Source organism: Ctenocephalides felis, unplaced genomic scaffold (genome assembly GCF_003426905.1).
Source record: "Ctenocephalides felis isolate EL2017-DRISC unplaced genomic scaffold, ASM342690v1 CF-g0.4_SCAFFOLD_03571, whole genome shotgun sequence".
Classification (NCBI taxonomy): domain Eukaryota; kingdom Metazoa; phylum Arthropoda; class Insecta; order Siphonaptera; family Pulicidae; genus Ctenocephalides; species Ctenocephalides felis.
The window spans coordinates 27,231,711-27,254,603 of NW_020539725.1; the positions used below are offsets into that span (position 1 = coordinate 27,231,711).

The window sequence follows — 22,893 nt, forward strand, 5'->3', positions numbered from 1 at the left end:
TAGTTACTTCTAACTATTACTTATTGAGAAGCTCCAAGTTTTCGAGTGGTCATTGTCAATCAAAAAGCAACTTATATCTGTACACAATATTTTAATAAATAATTTAAATTTGATTTTGGATAAATTATATCATTGCTTTTATTAGAATAAAGTCTCTAAGCAAGTGATAAGTGTCACAACGAATAATTGTTCCCTATTTTATTAGAAAAATTTATCCGATTTAATAAAAGGCCCGCTTATACGAACTACAAAGTCTATTTGAATTTAATAAATTTTAAATAATTTAAATTTCATTCGTTATCCTAAACCAAATAGAATATTTTAATTTGCGTTTGTTGAGGTTATGTTCTATTTAAATATGCGCTTGAATTAAAAATTATTGATATTTTTGTAGTTAGATTTAAACTAGTCAATATAAAGAACTAAATAATCTGCATAGTTGCACAAAAATTACTTCTAGCATATAGTCAAAATATTCTACAATGATTCAAAGCAGTTGGCAGTGTTTTAAGAATATTTTAATTTGAGAAGATGCAATAATAAAACTTGAAAATAATTCTACATTATTTCGTTTCAATCAAAAATACATGAATTATTACCCATATTTACTATCAACAATAGCGCCAGCATATCATATTATAGTGGAAAAATTATTCTTTCTATACTTTGATGATAATTATATTGCAAAATAAATAATTTTCACTACAAACAGAGAAGTATACGATAGTTTTACCTAAAATTTCACGCACATTTTCATTAATTATAATAAAATGATGGTGTTCAGTTTTATAACTCAATTTTGTTTGCTATTGGTTTTGGTAATATAACGAAATTTAATAAAAAAAATATTTATTTAAAAAACTATGTGTATTTAATTATTTAACATTATAAAACTTATTAATTTACTGAAACAACTATTAATTATCATATTATTTCTTAACTTTCTTAGCATTCCACTGCCGGAATAGTTCGGACGTCTCCTGAAACTGCAACGACTTCAATTTCGACCTTAGCATTCATTGGTAGTGCTCCAACCTAAATAGATAAAATCATTAGTAACTTTTAAAAATTATGCATTTAAAACTATCTATTCTTGGACATTTAGCAAACTTGAAAATTTGCAATTTCTGTTGACCAAATAGCATGTTAAAAAACGGCTCAATCCTTGATTTCCCATTTTCCAAATGGTAATATAGTACAATGAATTTGATAACTTCTTAAACAATACAATTAATATATATTTATTGGTAAAATAATTTAATTTCGTTAAAATATTATAAAGTGGACTTAATTAAAAATCACCTGACGTGGACAATTAATACATATTTCAATGGTACATCTTATGGTTCCATAAAAAAGCCATCTACCTCGTAAAAATAATTTAAGTCTGCTGTAAATTATCTTACTTGGAAGGAGGATCTGGCAGGGTGGTCATGTGTAAACACTTGTCCATAAACTTCATTTACAGCTGCAAAGTCAGCTAAATCGGCAAGTAAGACGGTGGTTTTCACAACACGGTCATATGATGAGTCACCAGCGGCCAAGATATGTCCAAGGTTGGTCAAAGCTTGTCTTGCTTCGGCGGCAGCTCCTCCTGCGACCAATTTCATTGTGCAGGCGTCCAATCCTAGACATCCCGATACGTAGAGAGTGCGATCGACCAAAATTGCCTATAATAAAGGAAATAGTTATTGACGCATTTAACATTATATATATATATATATATATATATATATATATATATATCATCAGAAAACCTGATTCGTTTTTTCATTGTATGCTGGAAAAGCAATCGGAACCTAAAGCTTCTAGGAGCTTTTGTAATATTTTTCACGTAAGCGGTTGGACCATCTCTATTTCAGGAATTTATTATTACTTATTATTATTTATTATTATTTTGGTAATACTATTGCGTTATTTATTGATGCATTTTTTCACTGGAAAACATATATTTGTAATATCTGCATTTCCAATCTCTATATATTTGGACAAGTTGTCCGAAACGGGGTATAGTACCTAAAATATTTGATTCAAGGAAATGGGCTGTTCTAAAACCTGCTTTACAAAATTGTTTTCGACTTCGGATTTCCAGATAAATTTCCATCTTTATCGATAATATAGGTAATTTTTGATTAATGCATTTACTTATTGCTTATCCAATTCTGTTTGTAAAAATTTGAAAACACAGTTAATATTATTTATATTATTAAATTATTAACTATAGTTAATATTATTTATATTAATAAATTTATAACTATAGCATGTTATGCACTTGTAGGATATCCTATAAAATTTGTGGGTTATGAGATTTTTTTTATCAAAGTTTATCATTCATGAGTCAAAATTGTCTTGGTTCTCCATATATTTATCAAAAATTTTGCTCTGAAATGAGAGGCGCTATACTAATATTATTGATAATAATCTTTAAAGTATAGCATAATTTTAAAAACAATAAAAACCTATATCTTTTGTGAATTTTTAAATCTTAAACAAGCAGAAAATTGATTCAAATTTTAATTTTGAAATTAAAAATTAGATTTTGATGACAGGTATAACGTTACCTGTATAAATCATTTGTTTCAATATAAAGTTTGGTGTTATTAGTTCTATTAGTTTTAGAAGAACTATGAATCAAATGTATCATATTTTTAATGAAATGATTCAGCAAATCAATAACAACAATATATCATTAGGTGTAATAATATAAAATTTATCTTTTTTTTTTCAAAAAAATTTTATCACTATTTAAATTATATATTACGTTACGTTACTCATTGTTGGTTCTATAGAATTTTATTGGAGATATATTTTATTAGAGATTCTTTATTCATAACTTTATGTTGAAAAAGTTTTTTGATCTTGATATGATTCTTTTACATATGTACTATAATTATAATCAAATCTTTTTTATATAATTTATTTACAAGATCATATTTTATTTTGTTCCCATATTTTTGTGTTTATTCATTTTAATTATATTTAGAGATAAATTTTATATTTTAATTGTTAATGAAATTAATATTAAGATTATTACTTAACAAAACGCGATATTTGATAACTTTTTATTATCTAAGAAACTGGGAAATTTTATAATTTTTATCTAAGTAAATCAAATCAATATCGAACAAATGTTATTATTAGCATACGATGTTTACAAGTTATTATCTATAAATCTCCAAGTTCTTGATGATTTTCTTTCAAATGATAATTAGTTGTTTGAAGAATATATTCTAAAAGTTTTAAACTGTAATAAAAAACAAAAACTTTTAATCTAAATATAAAAAAAATCAAAACTCTACTTGTTTCTGAATTTGCGCATGCTTTTTGTAGGTTATAAAACAAGGTTCATAAATATCTTTATTATTTTCTTATAAAAAATTCTTATTGTAGATCATTCTTTTACTGAAAAAACTCTACGATAGCAATCTGCCTATATTCGCAACAGCAAAGTCTATCTAATATTTATAAAAATAAAATTATTTCTTACATACCTGGTTATATGGTGCCACTGGTTTGGCTGCAGCTTTGGTGCTGATGATTTTGCGAACTATGGTTGCCATTTTTTGTTAAATTATCAAATTATTTAAATAACTAAATATGTTGTACGTTCCACGGTGTACTTGGTACTACTTTCAAATCGAATTCGACCACATGTAGAGAACGCTATCGCACGAATCAATGTGTTTACTTGACCTTTGACTCCGCACAAATGATATAATATATATTTTGAAATGATCGCGTACGCCAGGAATATTTGTAATCAGAAATATAAATATGACAAAGGAGATAAAAATATTATTTGATTAATAATATTGAGATTAATCAGTACAAAAAGTTCCTTTCTACATATAGAGACTTCTTCTCTTGTTTCCTTAAAGTCTGTAACTTACGTAAGAGAAACGTTTTCTACTTTTAAGGCAAAAACACTTAAAAAAATTAATGACACAATGAAACTAGAAAACAAATGATTATTTCTGATGATTTGATTTTTCAGATATGAGATCAAACTATAGCCATATTTATACTTATTTATCTATGACTAGCCAATTGAAATGATCTTATCAATAAATTTCAGAAAGCTGAAATATATTCACATATTGCCTAGGGCTGAAATTATTCTTAGTTTATAAAATACTCAAAATATTTAAATTATAAATTGATGGAAGGTAGATCATTGTTTTAATATATTGATCAATATTCACAGCCTATACTAGTATATGTTTAGACTTATTAATCAATCTTGGTGTCAATGAGTTTTCAATGAATTATCAATCTTCTCCAGTAAAATAGACCGTAACATAGTGTTATGGCAACGCTATGTTACGCTGCTTTCTTGGCACTAAAAACTGTCTACAACTTTCAACACTTTTAATGTAATGCAAAAGTGGGTTGACATTTTTCATTCAAAACATAATTTTATTTTTGTATAAAATTGGTACTTATTTCTTTCGTACACTTAGTAATATATAAATAACATATATTGACGTAAATATCATGACATATGGATAGAATAACAAAGAATACGTGTGAGTATATTATATATTGTCAGAGATAAATGACATATAGAGATGAATATTGTAGAGAGTGTAATTAGTGACAATAAACGAGTAATTAGAGATGTGTGTTAATAGAGACGAAGGAAGTTACCATATATTACTAGTTTACGAAGTTTTTAAAACGTAGAAGTTAACAAAAAATACAAAAAATTAGTAATGTAAGAGTTTCATTTTTGAACAGTTAATTGTAATCATGATTTTCAGTAAAAAATTTATGTAAATTCGGATATTTTTCGCAAATTTTATTTTCCATGAATCAGAACGTACAAATGTTTCGTGGGTTCGTATACTCTAACTTGTACTAATTATAAATATTATGTAAAAAAAATACGTGGAATTTTTCGTATACCTATACTTTCAGATTTTAATATTAGCGCACGGAAATGACAATGTATTTTACGATGGAAAAAAATCTTTATTCGGGTTGATGTTTTTGATTTGAGGATCTTAATTTCTTAATAACATCAAAATATACTTACGACATAATTATTATACTGCTCGGCAAGAAATATAAAACATTGGACTTAATGTTTATTTCTTCATCAGATTGTTGAAGGTCAGGATTAAGGAAATGAAAATTTTTATAATAATATCTCTACATTTTGTACATACTGGATATAATACATAAAATTTTTGTAGACCCTTATATTTTATTTTAAATATTTTTATTAATACTTTTTAATATTGATATTATTACTTTTGGTAGTATGTACTATTTTCTTATATATTTATAAGTTTATAATAACCTATTTTTCATTTCAATTTCAATATTTGTTTGTGCACTTTGTTTAAATAATTATGAATTCACATAAGTTATTAATAATTTTAATTAATTAATAATTTAATAGTATCATACAGTTATAAATAATTTAATAGTATCTAAGGATTTATTTTAATTTGGCCTTTTTAATATTAGTGAAAAAAGCAATTGTTGATCTAGATAGGCTAAGTACATCAGTGTTTTATTTCAATTATTTCTGCTTTGGATTGAAGTGAATGAATAAATATAACATGAATCCTCCATTTTTTTTATTAATGGATAGTTTATTTTGAACTATCATAAGAACAAATTATTACAAACTATTGAAACAAATTATTGAAAAATTATTTATTATATTTTAGAGATTACGTACCTGTTGATGACCTGTGATTCTGCGTACAAAAAATAAATTGAAGAAGATTTTATGTGATTTCGGAGTCCATGTCGTTCACAAGACAAATAAAAGTTTTACAGTGAAATCGTAATGATGCCGAGCACTGATTAAATAATTTCAATTTGTGCAGAAATAAAAAGATAATTAAAGATAACCGTTGTCGCGGAACCAGAATTATATATGTAAGTAGTTTTTAATGTTCCTTATGTCAGTTAAAAAGTTGGCAGGCATTAGGAAATGATCACATGACCGGAAAAAAAATCTTTATTATATTATGAATTGAAATTAATACCTATCGCATATAATTAGCAGTCTATTGAAATCAATTAAATAAAACCCAAAACCAAAATGATCAACTTCTCGTTTGGTGTTACCACTTATTTTGGTGGTAAAATACCAAGGGTTGTGTTTGAAAAAATATTATTTAGGTAGTAATTGCAAAATTATTTGGTAGTAATTGCAACAATCGTGCAATTATTATAAATATCTATATACATCAACTTACAAAAATATTAAAATTTTTGCTGAGCAGTAGCTCTCATTGCTTGTAATGATAGTATGAACTAAAATACTTGAAAACCATTCGGTCTGGCCTTCTCAGAGTTTGTAATATTTTTTGAAATGATTGAATTTAATTAATTTGTATAATGCAAAAATTTGGCTTCAATGCTGAAAATTTTCTTGGAAAATTGAGTGATCAATTTTACTTTTATTGTTTGCTTATATAGAAAGCTTGCGGCACAAACTAATTTGTTTGAGGATATAAAATATTTTTTTTTTTATTCTCTTTATTGAATTACAATCGGTCTTTACAAAAAGGAAGACATTCAGTAATTTTGATGATATATGAAATATTAAACATTAGATCTAAAAGGTTTTCACTTTTGATATATTAAATTTAAATTTTGTGATTATATAGAGTATAGGATAATATTATTTTTTGCAAATTAATTGATTTTTCACATGAAGGATCATGAGGGTATAGGCTTAATATTTTGATGCTGTGTGTATTTAAGTTTAAGAACGTTAGGATCGAATTTAATGCAAGGCACATTAGTGAATCGGACCCACAAGTTGAAAATGAGTTGTTGAAAAGACCACCGAATGAGTTGATTTACACATTTATTAAGAAAGCTTTATTATTAAGAAAGAAAATAAATACAATTTATATTTTAATTTAAAAAACCAATACTAATATGCAAATATTTATAATAATTCAAAACCGAAACATCAATGTTCTAATTGGGTTTTCAAATTTACAATGCAATGTTGCTATTTTTATAGGATTGTTTTTTCAGACCGTTTGCGTTGGGCAAAATCTTTAGTTTTGCATCCACAAGGTCTCAAGTTCCAACACATTTTTATGTGAAAGCTGATATCATGCAGTAGTGATATCCGTTTTCATTTGAAAATTGCAATTAAAATTAGCTCTTTGACTACTGTGGAAGCTCCTATTATATTACATAATAATATAAAATATCGTAAAAATTTCAATAAATATCTTGACATTCAATATATAGGTTATTTTTTACTTATTTATTTGAACAAAGGTGGACATTTATTTTATGGCTATTGTATCATAAGTTTGAGAATCATTGTGCTGTGTATTTTCATGTTAGGAATATTTGTCCTAAGTTTGAAAATCACTATGTTGTGGTTTTTAAAAATAAAATTTATCGAACTTAGGCCAAGAACTTTTATTTTGACGCAGCTGCCAAATCATCAGCTAATATAAAAATTGTCAATGATTAATTACTGTATAGTAAAACACAGATGCTTTTTGTAGTTAAAAATTGATTTTGGAAATTGCATATAAATATTCAAACAGTTGTAAATAATTGTAATTAATTAGTTATTTCCAATTACTGAGAACTTATATTGAAATTTTAGTTAACCTTAACTTTTTGGGTTTGTTATTTTTAGAATGTATTTTCCATTTCTTAATTACCAAAATGTGTTCACATTCAAATTAGAAACTGAACATAAAATTTTTATATATTTTTTGATTATGACAGGAGGTTATAAAACAGAAACAGAAAGTGTAGGTCATAAATGTTTCGGAAACCTAATATTATAATCTACTGCTTTAAAGCAGGGATGCAATGAAATAGGTCAGAGGTCAGATTGAACACAATTTAAAACTATTAAGAATTATTATTATTTAATAATAGTACTGGGTTATTGTTATATGATAGAAGTATTTTTTCAATATTTTTATTTTTTTGCTTTGTAAATCTATATTATAATATTTACGCATTTTTTATTGACCAAATGTTTCCAACATTAAAAACAAAACGGTAAATAATCATTTTAATCTTGTTTCCTTTAAATATAAATATTTTTTGCTATGGTAGGATAAACATGAAATGCGATATCGTTTTTTTTCTTAAAATTAGATTCATACTATACATTAGATTCATACATATAAATAATTACATGCTTGTAGATTATAATTCTATTTCATTAAATTTACAAGCTTGTAAATAAATAAAATTAATTTGAAATTCATAGATTAATAAAATTTTTAACAATTACCAGATAATTATATATAACAAAAGATGTAATAACAACTATAGTTATTATAATTTCACGTTTATTAAGTATATTAAATAATTAATATCGAAGTATTTGTGTATTTTGTATAGGTATAAACGACTATTTCCATATATAATATGACAAGGGTTTGAGCATTATATTCAGTCAGTTCCACACCAATAAAAAACTATTAAAAACTTTATGTACACTTTGTTTACATTGAAAAATTTGATAATACATTTTTAATATATTCCTTAATATTTTATGAACCCATTACATTGAAAATCTAGTGTATATATAATGAATATTGGAAATCCGATGATATTTTTTTCCTATTTTAAGCATATATATATATATATATATATATATATATATATATATATATTCTTAATTAAAAAGATTATTGCTGATATCTATTATATTTAAACTCTTGGGAGGCTTTGATATCTTCAGCCACATGCGAGAGTTCACTTGGCCAACAGAAATATATTAATTGATAATTGAAGCTTTCTGATAATTAAATATGCCAAAGATATAATATTTTATATTTAGATTCGAAAATTCTAAATAAAAGTCATATTAAACTGTCCATTACCTAAAACTTACCTCCCAAGCCTCCATAATTATAATAGCAGCACTATTATAAAATTATATTTTTAAGCAAAGAGAATACAAGCCGAGTTTGTTATTGAAAATAGTCCATATAAATTTTACAAAAATTGAATAATAAAATTGCTCCTTATTTCAAATATATTTTGTTTGCAATTCATATTAGACTAAATTATATGAAAAATCTTACTAACAGAGCTTTAGATTTTTTTAATACGATATTCAGACTCAAGAATTTTTAATTACTGGAAAAATTCTAAAATTCGATATTGAATTAAAAATATATCACAAATCTGGTAATCACAAAAAATTAATTTCACCTATTTTTATTTACGACGAACCAACGTTAATAAGAATAGAGAACTCCTATAGGAAATATTCAATTCATTCTTAAATGAGTATTGAATTAAACTCATTTATAAATGAGTATTGAATTAAACTCATTCATAAATGAGTATTGAATTAAACTCGTTTATAAATGAGTATTAAATTTTTAGAATTAGTAAAATTGTACTATTAATTAGAAAAAACAGTTCAACTAAAGTTTTCAAAGTTATATATATATATATATCATATAAATATATACAGAATTTATAAAATCTATTTGTGAATTTTTATAGTAAAGAATAGAGAAATGTGAAATGACTTAGCGGATTGTAATTTTTTTCTTTATTTTAACAGAGATATATTATCAATTGATCAATGATGATTATAGTTTATTTAGATTGCGCGTAATTCAATGACCATATCCATTTAAAGTCATTCTTCTAGAAATATGAACACCGAATAGTTTAAAATCACAATCCAGGAAGAATTATCTCGATCACCATATTATATTATTTCTAAATATCGCGTCCTCGAATGAGTATCTCAAAAATTGATTTCCTTGACATCACTGTTTTCGGGTTAAAAGCGCACGTGCTTGGGTCACCGATATAAAAACTAGCTAAATATTTAATTGTCATAAACGACACACAACACTTTTATATTTTTTCCATAAAATATCTATATATAGAAACAGATAATGAACTACGTCTTTTGAACATAAATTAGTCCTTTTTAAGCGCGGATGAAAAGGCGGTAAAAATAATGCAAACCGGAGTTCTTCTTTCGCTTTGCCTAAAAATACATTTTTATGATATTGCAATTAAATATATTTGAGACTGAAAATGAATTCAGATAATGAGTAGTTGAATATAATTTTCAGATATAATTCTTATATATTTTCAAAATATTTTTATACTTTCCGAAGGAGTTGATGCTTGATGTTCCTGAATTTGCTTTTTTGCTCTAGCCATGAGTTGTAGGATTTTTAAATTGATTCTAATTTTGAATATCATTTGCGCACTGAAATACTTTCTTCAATATTTTTGATAATATACAGTATGCAGTTTCATATTAAAAATCTGAAAGAAACGGATTTAATTTGGAACTGAGCAAATGCTGTTTGAGTAAATGGTAGTAATTAGTGGTGTTCACTTAATTTTCATACGTCGATTGTGATTTTATTATGATAATTTCATTTTAACAATCTTTATATGAAAAACTTCTGCAGTATTTATAATTGAAAATAAATTATGTATTTTATGATTAACCTTGCATTAAATATTGTATTCACCTAATGCTAAATACGCCAACTACTTTTTTCATAAACAATTTTTACTTTTATTGTTACACATTTTCTTACATTTATATACTTTACTTAATTGCAAATTCAGTATTGTAATAAAAAATGTTATGAAAATTTTTATATTGTAACAAGTATTATCAAATTAAGCTTGATGTAACTCATCTTATTTTTAAAATAAGAAACAAAAATATTTTTGTATGTTTTCTACTTCTGTATATTTCCGTACATATTCGGAATTCCGTGTTTGATACGTGCAATACATTTCTTACAAATATGGCTTGGAAGATTGTAAGTTAACAAAAATATCAATTTTATAGTTTATCATAATTGTTTTCATTTTTCATATATTTGTGGGCTAGAACCAACTAGTCCGGATTCGCTGGTTCGACTCCCGCTACCGCCAAGCCTGACATCAGGCAACTTTGATGTCAAATTTCCACTTTCATCTATAACCTATAGATCTCAAATATAGCCTCAAGTGAAAATTGCCTCTCGTGGGTATAGTTGCATATATAATAAAAATGTCAGCAAATACTTCGAGTATAGATAATTACTGGACAACTACTGGGTTGCCATCCATTCAAGATTTATATAATAATAGTCAAAACAATTACTGAATGTCCTAAGTGTGACAGATTGTAATTAAAATTATAAAAATAATTATATAATTTCTATAACACGTAGAAAAAATTATTAAAGAAATTTTATATTTTGTTAAATATTAGGTTAGTGTTTTAATTGTCTAAGCAGTTATTACAATGTTTAAGACACGATTTTTGGCAAAATTTGCTATAAATTCGACATTCAAAGGGCTAAAATAATTTCATTGTGAATCTATTTCAGAACGCAAAATCTTCAGTCTTTTAAGCAAATACTTGACAAAAAACAAATAACTTTCGGCTACTTCATTATAATGCATCTGCTCCTGGTATTATTTACTCAAACAGCATTTGCTGCATTGTTGAGCATCAGTAAAATGTTTGTAAATTTTAAAATATTGAAAATCTCTAAAAAAAAATAATGGTATGGAAAAAATTCATATGAATAATTATTTCTTTTCTAGTATTGTATTCTTTTGATTTAGAATAGCAATGTATTTTTTACAATTTTACATATTATTACATCCGCTTCGACATTTTTTATCATATTTCATTGTGATCTAGGAAGCTCAATTATCGAGTAAGAACATGATAATTTAAATATAGCAAATTTAGCTGGTTATAAAAATATGAACTTATTAAATTTGTTATAAAAAAACAACAAGAAAAGAAGACGATGATATATGTATTTCTAGTGATTAACTATTAAATTAGAATTAAATTCAATCTGTAGATAGTCTTCTGGTAGACATTCCTAGTAATTGATTTGAATTACTAATTCATTTTCAATTAATTGAAAATATCATTTTATAAAATACAAACTATGACTAAAATATGCCTGAGTGTAAGTTCGTGCTATCTATTAACAATTGTTAAATGATTCCTGTACAAGTGAATATTGAAGCATTTAAAGGATTAAATTTATATCAGACCTTAATGCTCTAAGCTGTCTGCATGTAAAATTCGTCGAAATATGTATTTACATGTAAACCATTTGCTACCAAATATTTAAGCGCGTCGGTACTTTTAATCTTCCAGCATATTAGCTTCAAATCACTCAGAAAAACCGACTCGTGTTCCTTTCAATAGGAACATGAAACCCCGTTAATAGTCCGAAAGTCCTAAGCAAATATAACTTTGTTTTTCGATAATCTTGTGCGTGTGGCATCGTGAGGCCACAAGATGTACGAAATTCCTTTTCTGTTTCAAAATAAATAGGAAAGGATTTAACACGCTGTTGAGAATTAGTGAGCGGTTTATTTCAGACTAAAACAGTCGGTGACTTGTAAAACAATACTGTAAGTTATGTTGCCACCCGCATTATTCCTGGTAAAATCACTTGTCCTGGTAACCAAGCTTATTTTAAGTTGTGAATTTGTTTTAATTATACCTAGATTTATCAGTAATTATTTTCTATTACATAAGTTATTGATATTTTTTCAATTAAATAATTAATATTCATTACTTCTATGAAGAAATTACAAATTCTGATAACAATTTTGTTTCTATTCATGCTCGTTGCTTATAATGCCATTTTTTTAAACCGAATGATACGAGTAAAATATTTTTTATTTATTGGTATTTACAACTAATTAAATTCTGGAACATAAATTTGGAGTTCCGAAATATTGAAGTGATAAATAATTGTCGATCTATTTTAGTAATACTCAAAATAAGAATTGAGTTTCGTGCTTAATTTAGGATTTCGTTTCATAATAAAATGAAAAATTTTTAATAATTTTTTATAATATTAATGAAATAAGTAATAATTAATTCTATTTCAAGTTGTTTTTTTTCTAATTTTAGTAAATAGTTTAGTTCATCAATACCAAAGGTTTAATCATGTGTTGAAACGGGATAAGAACTTCTGTAAATCGTTTATTGATTGCTTATTTTGCAGCCTCTTTTATAAATAATACTTTATCCATACTTTTTAAGAAAATCAAAACAATGGTTTAAATGTTATTGAACAACAGATTTAATCTATTTTATCTCAATATTTAAGAAATCGATTAAAAAATTATATACTTGTTTAAGTTAAGATCTGACTAAAGCAAATTATCTGATTTTTTGTTAGTATAATAATTCTCCTTTAGGTGATTTCGCAGCATTCAGCAGCATTTCGTTGAATTATAAGCTTTCATAAGTTTGGGGGAATATTATCGTTTAACTATTTAAACACTACTATTATTTGTATATGTTTGTTTGTAGTTTATTTCGTGATATTAAAAATAACGTCATATAATTTTGCAGAATATGTTCAAGTGTATGTTTTGCCAACAGTTTTATTGCTTTTTACATAATTTATCATGATCTTGCTTTTTCATATCATAGGATTGTAGAGTTGATTTAAAAGTTTCATAAGGACATTTGTCATCGCATGATGGAAGTTTCATAGGTCTCAGTTCCATTTTGTCATTGTTTCTATAGAGAACCTAAAATTTCAATTTGCAAAAAATTAATTTACATAATCTAGTATTGTTGCAATTATGCAATCGCTGAAATAAAAGCTACAACGAAATTGCAGTTATATAAAGTATTTTTTTTAAATAGTTCGAACTCACTTTCACACTCCATTGGTTGTTATCCTTGTGCAGTTCAATAACGTGGAGTGCTCCTTGGCCAGGATATAAACTAGACGGACCAAGGTCCTGATTTTCAATTTTTGTACCTTTGGGAGCAAAAGCTGAAACAAATGCTGCTAAGATAGCTTGAGGAACGGTCAGCACTGATAATTTATTTCCTGTTTTTCCAGGAGCACCCGGTTGTCCCTTTCCTTCTTTTATACTATCGATATCGTTCAATATATCGTTAATCATACGGCCTATATAATAAAAATCAAAATATGAATATAATGTAGATTAGTAATATAGAAATAAGTTCCAAATGTTAAGGATCGAAGATATAAAAATTATCAATAAAACAATTAATAGATGATGATTTCCACTATCACATACAGCAATTTTAAAATAATGTAAAATATTTTATCCGTGTAGGTCAAAAATTATAATTTTAGGACATTGGAAAAATAATATTGTCGATTCATTTAACTATATTTGAGACTTTGACTCGTAGAATTTTCATAATTAATGACTAATTTCATAATATTTATACTTTTTTAATAAAATATTTGCAATATCAGAAAGAAATATTTAAATATTTTCTAACTTTAAAAATGCTGAAAGTCTAAAATTTTGAGTGATTATTCTATCTTTGACTATTTCTTTGATTCATGATATATTTACCTCCTGACATCTTTCTAAGATTCTCATTAGAAGTTAGAGCCCTCCATAAATATTCTTCGGAAAAACTTTTCAGCTCGTTTTTCATACTTTCAAACCATTCTGGAGCTTGATTGAGCTATGCAATAATTAAATTAGTGAAATTTTTTGTTATTTTGAACTCAGAAATGTCATCTTCTAAAATACTATTTTATTTTAAAGTTGTCGAATTTATACCTTGCTTTGTAAATTTAAAGTTTCATATGCCAGCCAAACATTCTGAGGACCTTTCGTTGCATCTATTTTATACGCTTCTTTTTTTAATTTTGCAAATAAATTTTTATAATTTGTTGCACCCTTTGTTAACAAGTCTTTTACTGCCATTTTCTGTTGTTCTATGAAGTTTGGACAAGATCTTGGACTATAGAATTTAGCATACTGTAACCAAATCGCATTACTTTTATACTGTAATCAGTCATACGAGAATAAATATTTTATATAAATGTTACTTACTTCACCAAATAAAGAAAATACGGTTTTCTCTCCTTTGTCTTGTGTCCATTCTGCCTCTTTCTAAATTATTTAATGAAAATAATAACAATATTTTCATACTGAATATAGAGAAAGTTTTTAATTTTTTGCAGTTTTGTTTGAAAGCTTAAACTATATATTCATCATTACTTGTTATACAACTATTATATCATAAATTTATCGAATATTATTCAATGATGATAGTTGGTTATTTATAATTCAGTCCTTAATAATCGAGCCGTTTCTACCTTCTGACAAACTCATAATTAAAATTTATGAGTATTTACAGTAATGAAGTGTTAATTTATTACAACAACTTTCTACAAATAATTTAATAATTTCACACTTTTTTTAATTTTAATTTATTAAAATATTAAAAATTCATTTTTTGAACATATGGTTTTATGAAAGAAAAGCAAATATTTTTTATTCAAAACTAGGTTTTCTATTATACGCTGCCTGTTTAATTTTAAATTTATCACTTTTACGCTTGGAATTAGTATTATATTCCATGTGACATTTTCCAAAACATCGATAATTATTACGTATTTCAAATTTTTGGATTACCTTTCCTTCTAGACCAGAACCAATAATAAGTGCTCCTTCTTGGGATCTTCTTGTAGTACTAGCTAATGTCCAATAATTTTTACTTGAATCCCATTCAGTAATTTTCAAATTTTGTTTGTAATGTTTAGATAATAATTTGCCAATTTCTGATGCCTCATTTTTACCTGCCTAAAATATTTATTTATTGATAGTAATTATTTAATTATCTAAATAATATATTACTTACCGTTGTCAACACGCTTGAAGTCTCAGGCTGGCCTGTAATATTTGGACCGCCTGGATAATCACAAGGTGTATGTGACATACCTCTTGCAGTCTATTGAATATTATATTAGCATTTTAAATTGATTCATAAAGTAGGTAACAATTATTAATTTTTAATAAATATTTGGCCATATTTACCGCAAACACAAATTTCAATTCTGCATTCACATTTTCAATTAAAATTGCACTTGAAACAACCAGCAATAAACGCCACATTTTAAATTGTAAAACAATTTGATATTAGAATAGAAATTCTTGTTTTATATAAACTTTGCATTCGTTTATATAGTTTTTTATTGTTGTTGTGAATAGTTTATTTATAACAACATATTTACAATAACAAACAAGATTGCTGAAATTTTAATTGCTTAAAAATTTGGAAATATTGCAGAAACTTGCTACCAAAAATATGTAGTTCTAATTTCAAAATTTTGGTCAAAATTATTTTTTGATAAATAACTTGTTATGTTTTTTTGTTCCTATTTCTTAACATTTTACGGTTATTTTACAAAACCCAGCAGTAATAAATAGATAAAAATAACATTAATTATTTTGAACTTTATTCTTCTTATCTGAAACAAAAATTAACTTTTATAAATATATTATGTATCTTATAATCTCTTGCAAATATTACGATTAGTATTTTCATAGTTAATTTTTAAATTTAATTTATTAATGATGAAATATTTTTTTTTTGTATTAAAATATTTAATATTAATAAAGTTTTATTAGGTAGTTTATTCATATTATTTTCAATTAATAGAAATGAATTTTTTACAAGATCATGCAGTTTTATTATTATTGCTAAAATTTGATATTAATTATATTAGGCCATCTAAGTTATTTAACTGTATTAAACAAAACAAATCTTGAAAAATATTATTTAAAAAATTGATTTTTAGAAAACTTTTTGGGTTATTTCTTACACAAAATATTCTTTTAATTAAAAAATTTTTAATTCTTAACGAAAATTTTTAATTTCATTGACAAGAGTTAACAATTCTGTATTTATTCTGTTAAAATAATATTTATTAAAAGATTTAATTAAAACCTATCACTGAATTGATCATATTTATGATCACGTGCATTCGAAAACATGGAGTAACGAAAATGATACATGTTTTGCAATGACAAAAATTTATATCAAACTTGTAATTTAATACTTCTTGCTACCAAAAATATGTAGTTTTAATTTCAAAATTTTGGTCAAAATTATTTTTTGATAAATAACTTGTTATGTTTTTTTGTTCCTATTTCTTAACATTTACAAAACCCAGCAGTAATAAATAGATAAAAATAACATTAATTATTTTGAACTTTATTCTTCTTATCTGAAACAAAAATTAACTTTTATAAATATATTATGTATCTTATAATCTTTTGCAAATATTACGATTAGTATTTTCATAGTTAATTTTTAAATTTAATTTATTAATGATGAAATATTTTCTTTTTGTATTAAAATATTTAATATTAATAAAATTTTATTAGGTAGTTTATTCATATTATTTTCAATTAATAGAAATGATTTTTTTACAAGATCATGCAGTTTTATTATTATTGCTAAAATTTGATATTATTTATATTAGGCCATCTAAGTTATTTAACTATATTAAACAAAACAAATCTTGAAAAATATTATTTAAAAAATTGATTTTTAGAAAACTTTTTGGGTTATTTCTTACACAAAATATTCTTTTAATTAAAAAATTTTTAATTCTTAACGAAAATTTTTAATTTCATTGACAAAAGTTAACAATTCTGTATTTATTCTGTAATATTTATTAAAAGATTTAATTAAAACCTATCACTGAATTGATCATATTTATGATCACGTGCATTCGAAAACATGGATTAACGAAAATGATACATGTTTTGCAATGACAAAAATTTATATCAAACCTGTAATTTAATACTCCTTATTATGCACGCAATCCTTTCAACAAAGTCAACAAATTATGTATTACCAATACACAATTTCATCAAATACCAATTGCTATTTGAAAAAAAAATATATTCAGAGACATGCATATTTCTTTATTCTATTCACCCTTAGGCAAAATGCTTAAATAACTTTGTCATTGCTCGAAATGTATTAACCAAACGATGTTCGATTTCCAGACTCTGCAATTTTGTAAATGATATATTTGAGTGTTTTGCAGACTGTTCAAATAATAATTACCAGTGAATTCTTTTTATGATTTTTTAAATCAGACGTACAATCTAATATTTTGAAAATTGAAAAATGCAGCGATGGTTTTATACATTTAAAAGTGATAAAGTAGATTTTTTATTTCGAAACTTTAGTATATTTCTTTAGTTTTTATTCATGATATATATTATAGAACAAGAATAAAGAATAGCATTTGATAAACAAATAAAATATTTAATGTATTAAGTATAAATATTTTTGTGACAAATAATAACTTTAACAATAGTTAACTTCATAAACTTAATCATACTAGAGAAAAAACTCTAGCGAGAAAAAACGCCGGCTCAAAATTTATTTTTAATCTGTGGTTTCTTCTGCAAAATTTTGCGAAAAAAAACACAAAACGAGATCGTTTGGTCCTTACGATTATATAGACTATCATGCACTTACATTAGAAGAGTTGGAAAATTGGCAGAAAAGTTTAAGAAGTGCCTAAATATTAGGGCATTAGCTCTAGTTGGAGCAGAAAGATACTGGAGAATATCAAAGAAGATCACATTGATCATCAAGGATGATTGATAAAAAAAAATCTACAAGTGACGCAAATAAAACTCACTATCGATCAATAGTTTGAAAAAAAAGTTTCTTGAAATGAACCACAGTACGAGATGATGTGGTCCACATGATTAGTTAGACTAAGTTATACTACCATACACTTATATAAGAGCAGTATGAAAATTGATAGTAAAGTCTGAAAAGTGCCTGAATATTAGGTCATATGATGAATTGGAACAGCCAGTACACTGGATCGATGCTAATAGTCTGGAAAATGGTAAAAACACTGGAGAATCATAAAAATAATTATATTAATTGACAAGGTAGCTAATAAAAGAGTTTTGCAAGTTGCAGAGGAAAAAACTTTTTGATCACAAACTTTAAAAAAAAAAAAAAGTGATTTTTACGTTATCAAATATGAAATATATCAACTAAAAGGACTTGGACGGGTAAATATTTTGGTTTTGCTTGGTCTTTAGAACTATAAAAGCAAAAATTTGAATTGGTAGTGGTAGGTTGCGAAAATAGCAGTAATAATAATAGTGTTTGCGCAATAATAATAATAATAGTATAGGTTGTAAATGAAAAATAAAAATATTTGTTTTTACTAAAATCAGAATTATGACATCTTATTGACAAATTAGCAAGTTTGCCCAATTCATAATTCAATACATCTAAATAGAAACCTATGCAATAAAATATGCGTTTATGAAGGCCAAACACAACGCATATGCAATTATGTCTGCTTGTATCATTCAAGAATTGAAATAATCAAATTTCACTTCGTTAGATTCCAGTTATAATTGCGTTTCATTTCGCGACCACACTAAATATTCTTCAAGTATATAGGACAATTTTGCAACATTCAGTAGTAAGAGTGCCAATTATCCTTTGCCCACTTTCCTTCTCCCGCGGACATCTTAATTTTTGTGGCATTTGACATTTAGTCGGTCTTGCAACACCTTTCAAAAAACATTAAGCCCCGTGGAGTTATTTTTCTTGAAACGAAATCGGCTACCGATTAAAATGCGAGTAAAAACACAGATGATTCACGAATATTGCTCCGAGCTATGAAATGCATGCTCGCCCGTGTTATTACGCAGAGCACAGCCGTAAAGATTTATTTTGGACTGTCATGCCAGGGATTTTGATACTTTTTAATTTTCTTATTCATATTGAGATATTTATTTTTTACTGCGTCTTTGTTTCTCTTATAATACTTGTAATAAGTGTTTCCAAGACCTTACTCGAAGACCCTTGAAAAATTTCTTAGCCTGTTGATGCTATCAAGTCAAAAATAGAATTATTAATAATGTAATTATTATTATTGTAGATAATATTAACTTAATTAATAAAATAAAAAATAATTATAAGCTAGTGGGGTGTATGGCATCGTGTCTTAAGGCAAATTGCTGGAACTTCCCATACCGTAACAAAATGTTCGAAGAATACTGAATGTTTTCAAATAGATTATTATTAATATTGTAACATTGTCTAATATTTATAAGAATTATATAAACTAAATTGCAAAGTTGAAATTATTTGTTTAAAGTATATTAGAACTATAGTCAGCATTAAAATAAAATCTGAATTATTTCCGATATGCAAAAAAAATTTTTTTGAAAAAACTAATAAACACTTATCCCAATCAATACTAATTAAATGTTTTTTACATCATTCAAATCGGATACTCCGTTCTCTCAAAAACTCGATTTTTATTTTCTGCACTCTTTGCTCCGTATCTCCGTAACGGCTGGACCTGCCTTTGCCAAAAACTAATAAGCTCTTCTCCCTATTAATATGAACCGAATGTTTTTTGAACCATTCAAATCGGTTGATCCATGAGCCCGAAAACGTGACTGGAAATTTGTATCCATGCATACATACACACACACACACACATCCATTTTTTCTGAATTAATTAATTAAACTAGTATTAAATAATATTTAATATTAATTTGATTGTCTATAATTACCATAAATTTTACTCTAGTCTGCGCAGAGAAGTTTAGCTGAAACTTGAATTCTCAATCAATCAGTAACTAAATTATGAACTTTACTGTGGATCTTTGAAAATTATGAACAATATCGACTTATGTTTAATTTTATTATACACTATTCTACAAAAACAATTCTTTGGCTAACTTTTGTAAGTAAATTCCGTGAAAATTTTTTTTTTTTTAATACAAATCACGAATTATTGTGGTCCCCTGGCTAAATTATAGTAAAATTTCGAAAAAATAAAACATGAAAACTTACTAAAATTTTTAAAAGTAACACCTTATGATCAGTTTGAATCGACCGATTTGAATTGTTAAAAAAATATTCGATTCCTAATGTTGGGGAGACGTGCTGATTAGTTTTTGGCTAAGGCAGCCCCAATCATTTGGAAGATATGGAGCAAAAAATGCCAAACATGGTAACTCAATTTGTGAGAAAATTCAAAAAACATTTTATTTCTATTGACATAATTAAGAACAGGATTAAATTTTAGGAAGACAGGTTTAGCGATTTTGGAGATCTAATAATAAAAATAAAAACGAATGCCAATTTGACGGTCAAATATGATCATTCGACATATGCTTATCAAATTATCAGATATTTTATAGAGATGTTAATATAAGTATTAATTTTACTCTACATTTCTATGGGCTTTATACCAATGTTCATCAGTTCGACTGCGACGCAGCGCTTACGCGCTTTGATATTACGTCTCTAAAATATCTATACAACGCGATAGGTTCAACGAACAAAAGCTCAACAATTTCAAAATATAAATAAAATCAACTTTTCAAAAAAGTTTTTTTTTTACAAAAATCCAAATTATCAAATTTCGAACAAATTTAAAGCTTTTTTAAAAATTTTAGTTTCAGATACGGGATGTTGGAGGAATTTACCTCAAGGCTACAATGCCACCACTAGTTTTTATATGGATTTCAAATTTTAATTCTTTTTATTATTTTTTCGTCAAATTAGTAAAATATTAAATTTCTTAAACAATGTGCCAAATTTTACTGATTTTTGTTAGGATTTAATAGGATTTATTAGGATTTTGTATACTTTAATTATTACTCCAAATCAATTCATTTTCTGCCACGTGGCTTGCAAATCTGGTACACTTAAGCTCTATAGACACATCATCTTTTTTAACAATATTACAAAAACTCCTGCTCGTAAAATTTGATAACCAAAAATGTCATGGTTAGCCACTATTGATAACGTATTTTTTACATGATTTTCATACAATATTTTTTCAAAGTACCCAAAATCATGCATACTCTGTTATCGCCGTATTACAGACGCAAGTGCGTAAAGCAATAAATATTAATTTGCCGAGGCTCGTTTTCGTCGACGCGTTTGTCGCCCGAGGCGGTTGAAGCAAATTTATAAAGACAAATCGATTGGAAATTTAATAGCCCTCGTGTAAAAATATTTTCAAGAAAAAAATGCACAGAGGAAGACAACTTTTGTAAGAGCGCGTTGTAGTACAACGGATACACATTCGTACGGAACTCATAGAAATGTATACAAAATGTGACCCTATTCTTAAAATCTCTATAAAATATCTGATAATTTGATGTTCATATGTATAACTTTTTACTTTTTTCAATGGATCTTCAAAGTCGCTGTATCTGTCTTTACAAAAATTCAATCAGTTCATTTTGTCAATACAAATGAAATATTTTATGATTCATTCAAATTGAACGCTCCATTCTCTCAAAAACTGAATTGCTTTTTTGTACATTTTGTCCCGTATTTTGGTAATTATTGGAGCTGCTTTTGCCAAAAACTTAAAGCACGTCTCCCCATCAATGCGAATCGAATGTTTTTTGAATTAATCAAATTGGTTACCTCATGTTCGCGAAATCGCCGAAAAAAATTGTATCCGCATATTCACATACACACATATCACTTACCCTACGGGTCTTGAAAATACGTTTCCAAGTAAAAATAGTTTTTTTCGCCATTATTGCAAAAAAGTTAAAAAAATATTACAATTACTAAAAGTTGCCTTCTAATGCCATTAGTAAAAATAATCATAATAATTAATAAAACAATAAAATGAAATTCTAACATCGTTAGAAACGTCTTGACTGATTATAAAATTCTGAATATGATTGATTTTTCTTAATCGGATTATTCGTTGGTTATTTGTTTCAAAAAATTAGAACTTCTTGACTCTTTATAGTTTCAATCATTTGACACATACAGCAGTTTCGAATTAAATTGGCACATAGAATTTTAATCGTCTTTTTATTTATGCTCTATATCGATAGCTAAAACTTTAGCTCTGATAATTTAGTAAAATTTAATTAATTGCTAAATCCCAAAGAAAAGTTTGTAAAGCCCTGCAAGAAAACATCGAATGCATTCTTTATGGGTATATATAAGTCTTTAAAAATTTAAGATAATGTAATATAATCTCAAGTAGGTTAACAATAAAAAATATTTTTATATAGAAAAAAATCAAATAACTTTTTAATATGATAAATAGAATACTCATAGTATGCTAAAATAAT

General features: G+C 25.8%; 2 protein-coding genes across 2 annotated transcripts; both read right to left on the reverse strand.

Moving 5' to 3' along the window:
- Positions 1-889: 889 nt before the first annotated feature.
- LOC113386787 (rutC family protein UK114-like) lies at positions 890-3,586 on the reverse strand. Its single transcript, XM_026624542.1, has 3 exons — positions 3,492-3,586; positions 1,407-1,670; positions 890-1,035 (listed from the first exon to the last, which is right to left on the reverse strand). Exons 1-3 carry the CDS (start codon positions 3,558-3,560, stop codon positions 946-948), a joined length of 423 nt encoding a protein of 140 aa, XP_026480327.1. The 5' UTR covers positions 3,561-3,586; the 3' UTR covers positions 890-945.
- A 9,773-nt stretch (positions 3,587-13,359) lies between these two features.
- On the reverse strand, positions 13,360-15,899 carry LOC113385876 (testicular acid phosphatase homolog). The gene is made up of 8 exons (XM_026623700.1): positions 15,805-15,899; positions 15,629-15,718; positions 15,403-15,570; positions 14,818-14,877; positions 14,542-14,742; positions 14,329-14,443; positions 13,648-13,907; positions 13,360-13,518 (listed from the first exon to the last, which is right to left on the reverse strand). Exons 1-8 carry the CDS (start codon positions 15,880-15,882, stop codon positions 13,369-13,371), a joined length of 1,122 nt encoding a protein of 373 aa, XP_026479485.1. The 5' UTR covers positions 15,883-15,899; the 3' UTR covers positions 13,360-13,368.
- Between the last annotated feature and the right edge of the window lie 6,994 nt (positions 15,900-22,893).